The 8,424-nt window shown below is 38.7% G+C and overlaps 1 protein-coding gene across 1 annotated transcript; it reads left to right on the top strand.

Annotated features, from left to right (window-relative positions):
- The first annotated feature begins 871 nt into the window (after positions 1-871).
- On the top strand, positions 872-1,438 carry LOC149162587 (uncharacterized). The gene has a single exon (XM_089435230.1). The coding sequence runs from the start codon at positions 872-874 to the stop codon at positions 1,436-1,438; it is 567 nt and encodes a 188-aa protein (XP_089291356.1).
- The last annotated feature ends 6,986 nt before the right edge of the window (positions 1,439-8,424 follow it).

The raw sequence follows: 8,424 nt of genomic DNA, 5'->3' as shown, positions 1-8,424 counted from the left end.
ATCCTGTAAAGATTGCAAATGAAATAGATTTAGATGTTGAAAACATAAAATTTTGGATAGTTGATGGTCAACACACCATTCAAGCAGTGAAAGAAGTTATAACAAATCCAATATATAGTGTATATGTCGAGGAAAAGAAAAAGTATGGTAGACGTAAAGCTTGTTTCTTGGATCCATTAGTTGAACCTAGTGAGGTTATTTGAATTTGTTGTCAACTCATATATGAAAATAATGTGTTCTATAAAACACCATTTATTGATTGTGTGTGCTCTGTAAGACATTTCTTAACTGCCAATGACAATTTAAAGAAAAGTAGGGTTGGATATTCTAAGACAGTTGAAGACAAGGTATGAAATTTTAATTATTTTTGCACCTATCACTTATTATCATATCTCTCTTTATTTTACACAAATGATTAAACATCATGACTTATTTAAGTTGATAATATAAGTAATATTTTATCATGTTTACAATTAATTCACATTAGTTTATATTTCCTTATTTTATTTCAAAATATAATTCATATTTTCATATGTATATTGACTTCTTAATCATTTAAGTTTTTTTATTTTTATCAAGTTAATGGTGAAATGTTATTCTCCTTCTTTTACTACCAAAGTTTAAATGTTGCTGATAAAATAAATTTTCCTATATCTTGATCAAACTGTTGGACACAAATTGTCATTGATGTCAATATGGCAATATTCGAGGAGCAGATAGAGACGAGAGAAGCAGACATAGCCGAAGAAGAGGAGCACACAGAGCATAGGAAATTCATGAGAGATTTGTTTTACACATGCAGTAAAATTATTTTGATTCTAGAGCTGTGAAATAGTTGAACTGATAATTTTCATTTTCAAGGTACAGATCAATGGCTTCAGAACAGGAAAACGTGAGAAGACCTTCTGGCCAGGAGGCAGAAGAGAGACGAGAAAATTCCTCTCATAACTTGGAATCTGCAAAATGGATGGCACATGTTGCCAAAGATGCTAGCACCGAGTCTGCCTATTTTGCACTGGGTAGTATCAAGGAGGGCACCATGTCGGCCTTCAAGGGCCTCCAAGAAAAAATCGAGAATGCCAAGGATTCTGTCATGGAAAAGACACAGGAAGTCAAGGACACCACTGTGGACAAAACACAAGAGACTAAAGATTCTGTAGCAGACAAGACGAGAGAAACTACATATACAGCTATGAATAAAGCGCGCGAGTATAAGGATTCTGCTACGCAGAAAGCTGAGGAAACCAAAGATGCAGCTATGGAGAAAGCATCGGGCAGCAGTGGAAACGGGTGGTCGAGAGTCGTTAGATCTCCATGTGGCAAATCCAACAGCTATCGTGCAGGAAAGTGGCATGGAGGTGTTGTGGCCAGCAACAACCCCCCCTTAGTTCATTTAAGTATCGACCAAAATACTAAACGAATGGGGACCCTTAGTTAATTTTTAGGAAAAGCAAGAATTTATTTTTCAAAATAAGGTTACCATCATATGCTTAGGTAAAGCCTCTTGGACATTTTAAACCTAAGTCTATGATGAGGAGAAAATCTTTAAAGTCGCGTTGCAAAAAGATAGGAAATACCTTCATTTCTCTTTAAAAATCGGTATGCGCACGACCCTCGTGTTAACATAGCATCGCATCGCAACAAAGTAATACCCATAAAGAAAAACTTAAAGATTCACCGATCTGCGATAATGCCGATCGCAAGATCGCATATCGCAGAAATGAGCCGGCAAGATTTGGCAAACATCAAACTTCTGCGATCTGCGATGTTGCGATCGCTGCGATGCTACATCCTTGCGATTTGCGATGGTATGATTTGCGATGATGCGATTGGCGATCGCGCGATATGCGAGGTTACGTAAGCAAATCATAAATCACTTCAGTACGAATCCTGCGGGCACGCCATTCAAAGAAAAGCCACTTACCATAATCTGACCCGAAATCATGCGCTTTTAATGATAGTAAATGAATTAGTTGTCAGTTATTAAATGGATTAAAGACGCGTGCCTTGGTAGAGATTTACTTCACGTAAGGTGGCATATTTGATTCATCTTCTGCATTTAAAACTCTCCCATCACCTTTCTGGATCAGTTATTTCCATTTCACTCGTAATCTGCAGGAACGAAGAGCTAAGACGATTCAGACACAAACGCAGAGAGAAATGGGAAAGAAAAATAAAGCTCAAAGCTCCGAAGCGAAGGAGAAGACTAAGGAGATGGCGCCTCTGTATACAGACACAACCTGTAACAGAGATGCAGGGATATCAACATGGGAAAGCATGTACAGGCTGCTAGAGGAGGAAAAACCTAGAATAATGAAGGTTGCTGCTGTCGCGGGTGCACCGCGCTCTTCTGAGGCGTCCTTAGAGGACCTAGCATGTTCATTTCTTCACAGAATAGCGGCAAGACCCAAAATTATACCATATACGGATATGATCAAGTGGATACTGGATGATGCAGACTTGAACAACAGACAATTCAAAGTTCAAGGACACGGGCTCATCGGATCGTTTGCTGCGCAAGACTTGAAGCTTATGTATCATCTTCCTGAACCGCAAGCGACCTATAATGCACAATTCGTTAAGAAGTTCGCGGCGGAGAACCCAGATCTATCAGACACCACCAAAGAATGGTCTAGAAAAGAGGAGCCGCTCAAAAAGGATAAAAACGGTATGTACAGCACTGGTTCCCTCACCTCTCCATATTGTTTTGCTGCGGCCATGCTCTGTAGGTTGTTTGGGATGCCGGATATCAACAAGTTTTCGTCTGAATGGCTACCATTAATTGATGCTGCCACAAACGCCGACATTATAAATTGGGCTAAAATCCTTTCTGATAATCTATACACGGCTGTTATCAATTACCGGTCTAAAAGATCCTTGTCTCAAAGAATCTACCCTCCTTTTTATCTGTCTGCATATGTTATGGATTCAGTTTGTCTTGTGTCTAAATTCCCTACTATGGGTTGGAAATGGACTACCCAAGACCCATTGCCCGTCCATGTTTATCATAAGGTATTATGGGATTCCCAGTTTTCCCCTCACTTCTACCAGATTTGCCACAGGCTTATTTTGCCCCTATATAGAATAATGTATGATAAAGACCCCCCGAGGTGCTCTCCCGAGGCACAAATTGACATCATCCCCATCGCGAGATGGTTCGGGGAAGAATGGTTTACTTACATTAGAGTTTTTGGAAGCACTGTACCTCCACATGTCCTACCCCTATATGTCCCTGATAAACTTTTGGCTCGGGAAATTGCTTACCAAACCTGTTCAGAAGGCGGCCTGACCAAAGACCTAAAGGACAAGAAGAAGGCCATATGGCCTCAATTTCCTGTAGCTTGTGGGGCCTTCTCATTGTTCGATGTAGGACACGCTTTCGGCGAAGTGGAGAATGTGACGTGTCTTCAATTATTTAAATTCCCAGCAAGGCCATTTGACCCAAATGATGTTTCCCAAGAGTTCACAACGAACGTCAAAATAAGAGTGTTCTCTGGAAAGAAAGATTTGTTTGATGATCTATTTCAGAATAGAAGTTCGCTCCAAGAAATTTTGCAAGAAGCTCGGTCAAGGTTGTCTCCAGATGACCTCAAAAAATTCTTGTTATACAGAGAAAGAAGGCTCGCCAGTATTCCTCTAGAGAAGCTGCGACTGCCTGCTAGAGAACCGACTCCGAGCATTAGCCTCAGCGAAAACTCTAGCACTTCCAGATCTAAGTCCAACGCCGCACAAGGAGTACCTGAGCATCCTAAAGATTCTGGATACGACCAAGGAAAAAATGAAGAAACAACTAAAGATACAGCTCAGTCGAGTGCAATGTCTCAACAGCAAGTTATCGCCTCCCCACCAAGAGATGTCCCCCCTCCTATCATCGAAGCAACACTCGTCACAACAGAGCTAGACAAAGAATGGGAAACCTTCAATGAATTGATCAATCTTGAAGGCCAAGCCCCAAAAACACCTGTGAACAATACACAGGTAGTGCAAGAAGTGGTTTCGACCATAGTTAGCAGTATCACAGAAGCAGAATGCCTTCCTATCGCTCCACCTTCTGAACTTCTACTTAAAGTAGAAGAAATTCCCCCATTGGATGTATTCTATAGTCTCCAACACAAAGCAGTTGTAAGGAGACAGAGGAAGAAAAGAAAACTAGAAAATACACTGTCGCAAGATGCTGAACATTTGGACGTCTTATGGAAAGACCCCAACAATAACCCGACTGAGAATCTCACCAAGCTGTCTCAGATCGCAGGAGCATATGCTTCTGCAACTATTGATAAGGCATCGGAAGTTCAACAACTATTGAAAGAACAAGAAGATCAGATACAGCTGCTACAACAACAGTTGCAACAAGCCAACGCTAACATTGAAGCTTCCAGACAACTCGAGAAACTACAGGAAGAATTTCAACAAATTCAGATAGGCTATCAAAGAAGTCTCGACGAGAAAGAAAAACAATTGCAGACTTTACAAGAAATGCATAAAGATGATCCTAAGCTGGAAGAATTTATTTCAGAATCTATTGGCTTAAATGATCAGCTACTGCAGCAACAGGAAGAGTTGGGACGTAAAATATCACAGTGGAGTCACTATTGCGAGCTGAGCGATAAAATCACCAATCAAGTGGTGGACTTGCGGAGTGACTATGATCAGAGTGACAAGAGGGTGACAGAATATTTGACTTGGCAGGATGATGATGAAGGGAAAAGAGCAGGTGCACCTAGGATAAATGAAAATCATAAAGAATTTCTTTTTAATAAATGGGACGATCAAATCAGGCAGGCGGAGCAAGCAACAGAGACAACAGCAATACAGGCAAGCATTCTTATCGACTGTGTAAATGAAAATTTACACAGGGCCAATTTAATCGCAGAGACCACCCCGGGGTTCCTACCAAATAAATCGCAACTAGAAACAGAATGGAAGTAGAAAGCGTAGGCAAAGGGGAGAGCAATCCAAGCATTAGCCAGGTTGAATTGGGAATGCTACTGGACGTACTTGGTCAAGCCGCACAGCCAATGGATGACGGTGAAATGCATCACAAACGCGGCCGAAAAAGTAGCGCCAGCTCTCGTAGATGTCGTTTTCGCAGCCCAGCTCAGCGCAGAAATCAGTTAGCCGACTCTCCTCAAGCCCATGCTGAACACTTGCAACTTTAAGGACCAAGTTCATAAGTAACCTAATTTAGAATGTTGTTTTTTCTTTCGACTAGATTAGGAAAAGGACGGTCATTTGAAAACCGCATCCTAAATTTTGTAATAATACTATTATTAGAATTAGGAATTAGTATTTTAACCCTTCTCATTGCATTTGGAGAAGGGTCCAGAAATTTGTCAAAAACTTGTCCTCGGAACATGCACTTCTGCACCCTTAGAGGAGGTTTTGATAAACGGATGGATCGAAATTTATTAATGTTTGCATTTTAATGTATGCTACTGATGTTGCACTTCTGTACTCTTAGTAGATGTTAGAACAAGTAGAGATAAATCATTATTGATTGAAGCTTATGAGTGAAATCAGTAATAAATGGTACTTTTATCTCTTGACCAATTTCTGCTTATATTCTTAGAGTAATATGCAGTTTTAGTTGTTTATATGTTAATGTATGAATGTGTGAGTTACCATTTGGCACTTCTGTACGGTGGAGTCATTTATTTGTGCTTGACATATGAATAACTTATTATGCGATATGCTGTTCACAACTGTTTTGCTTAACTTTTTATGCAGAATGGTTTATCTTAATTGATTTCTATTCTTATGATAGCTGAATGATCTTTATTACCAGTTATTGTTCGAAATCTTTTTAGATCGCATAATAGAAGAAATACACCCCGGGTTAGCGTAGATTAGATGTGTTGTTTCTTATTAGATTACAATAGCATAGAGTCAGTTTAGAAGTTTGAATTAAATTAGCTTAAAATACTCCTAGATCAACACCATCCAACTCTACACACACACACACCCTTTAGATTGGGAAACTGGTCCCATTATCCCTAGTCGGACCCGCTATACCAAACGGATAAGGAGCTGCCAACCAAGGTCCGGACCGGGTGGGTATCCCCCTTGTTGTCGACCCGATTTTCAGGGCCTCAACATATTTGGCGCTAGAAGGAGGGCCTGAACATAGTGTCTGTTGGAATGTTTTCCAATTGTAAAATTTGAATCAGGATGGCTGCTCATAAAATTCCTATTTGGAGTTGCATCCATGTTCCTACCTCTTCCAACACTCCACCAGAAGTGGTAAGACTCTTGTCTCAGGTAAAATTCAGCGGTAAGAATAATTCTTCTGCATTTAATCATGCTCTTCATTTTATTCAAAAAGTTTCAAGTTCTGATATTCAGAGAATTGATGAAGGCGTTTTGTGCAGGATTTTTACTCTTACATTCACAGCGGAAGCTAGAAAATGGTGTAGAACCCTCCCAGTTGCATCAATTCACAGCTGGGACCAATTCGTCAAGACTTTCATTTTTGAATTTGATTGTTATGACTACGACCAGGTATATGATGAAATTGATTATCTACGGAAACAAGATGAATCCGTAAAAGATTTTAATATGCGATTTCATCTTAATTGTCTAAAGTATGATCTTGAAAGTGAGCTCACGGATGAAGAATCTTCAGATTATGCTGAGTATTCCCTACCTCCTATGTCTGATCAAGCAGAAATTAGTTCAACCTTTGTTTCATTTTCTTCTAATGTGAATGAGGATTCCAAGTTGAATACACAAATCATCCATGATGAAGAGAATCTACAAAGCCTAGGAGTCATGCATGCTCTGATGCAAGAAGACAAAAATGAGAATGTTGAAGGAGAAACTACCTTGGAACCAGGAGATGACTCTGATACAAGGTCAGACAATATCATTACAAATCAACAAATGCAGATGCCAAGGTTAGAACAACAAACTATTTCTCTTTCAAAAAGTATCAGCACACAAAGGTATGATCTAAAGCCCGATGTCTATGATGAATCTGATGAACAAAGTTTTTCCATGATGTTTTCAAATGCATTGTTCCAGATTCGCATTTTTCTCTTTATCTCGATGTTTTTAGTGATGATAATTTCTCCCCTCTCAATATTAAAGATATCTCAAAAAACAGAGAGGGTTATTCAAACGAATCATCATTAGATTTTCAAGATAAAGAGACAGCTATAGCACATCCTTTGACCAATGTCAAACAAGAGCCACTTGACCTCCCTTGTTTGAAAATATATAATGAAAAAGAGAAATCTAGGGAAACCTGTAAAATCATTTGTGATAGTTACTTTGACAACGATGATGTTGTTGAGTTATCCCAAGTAACTCAACTAAGTTCAGATAATGAGAAATATCCTAATTCAGAAATCATATCAGTCAACCCTCATTTCAAAGTAAAAGATCATTTGCATGATTTTACTATCCAAGACAATGCCCCGATCTATGATTCATATCATGAGGAAACCTCCATGCCTGTTCACGATCATAACTTATCTTCTGATTCACAAGACCTGGCCAGTTCTTGTGAGAAGCAAGATGTTACAAGTAAATCCCAGTTGTGCTGTAACACTATTTGTACAAATAGTCATTCCTTTCTTTCTCACTTGCACTCATTTTGTACAAAATCGGATTTCGTTTTAAATTTTCAGACTTTTGATAGATTATTGTGGCACGTTGAGTATCTTATCAAAGAACATTCGAAAGATGTGCCACCATTTTGGAAAGCTAAGCTGTGTCAAGCAAGTATAGAACTTTCTCAATTCCAAGACCAATCGATATCAGATTTTCTTAAGAAACTTCTTTGGCATCCAAAACACCATCAACCAAGGAAAGAACCTTCTGAAACTTGTTGGCAATTCGCGCCAATTGATAAGATTCTTTTTAGGAATTTCCATCTGTTTTCCATCGATTTATTTAGCGATTTATATATGGAAACTTTCATTTCAAACGAAATCGCTAAAAGCTCAGCTTTAACAAACATTGGGTTACAAGCCATTGAAACTAAAAAATCATATTCACAACCTGGCCTGTTATCCTTCCTATTACGAGATCATCAATCCATAACATAAATTCATCCTAATTTTTATGATCCAATAGGTATCCAGTTGGAAAGAAGTTTTCATGAGAAAGGAATATTAGACAGAATTCCAACTGAGGTTATATATTCTTATTCCACATCCAACATTTACGGTCCAAGGAAAATTTGGTTCTTAATACTGATGTTTGGAAGTTACAAACGGCTAGGAATAAAAATGAAGAGATGGTTCGATTGGAAATATCATTTCACTTAGCTAATTTTCTGTATATAGCTAGAATAGGAGTAGGAGTAATTTAGCTAGGTTACTAGGTTTGCTTTTGATAATTGATAGGCAAAATAAGAAAAGAAATTATACCTATTCTGTACATAACCCTAGAGAATGTCTACCTCTCATTGCGTTAAATATT

The sequence above is a fragment of the Pinus tabuliformis genome, chromosome 5_2 (assembly GCF_031772625.1).
Source record: "Pinus tabuliformis cultivar Carrire ecotype Pingquan chromosome 5_2, CPIR1, whole genome shotgun sequence".
In the NCBI taxonomy this organism is placed as follows: domain Eukaryota; kingdom Viridiplantae; phylum Streptophyta; class Pinopsida; order Pinales; family Pinaceae; genus Pinus; species Pinus tabuliformis.
This window is presented reverse-complemented; position numbering and strand designations above follow the sequence as displayed.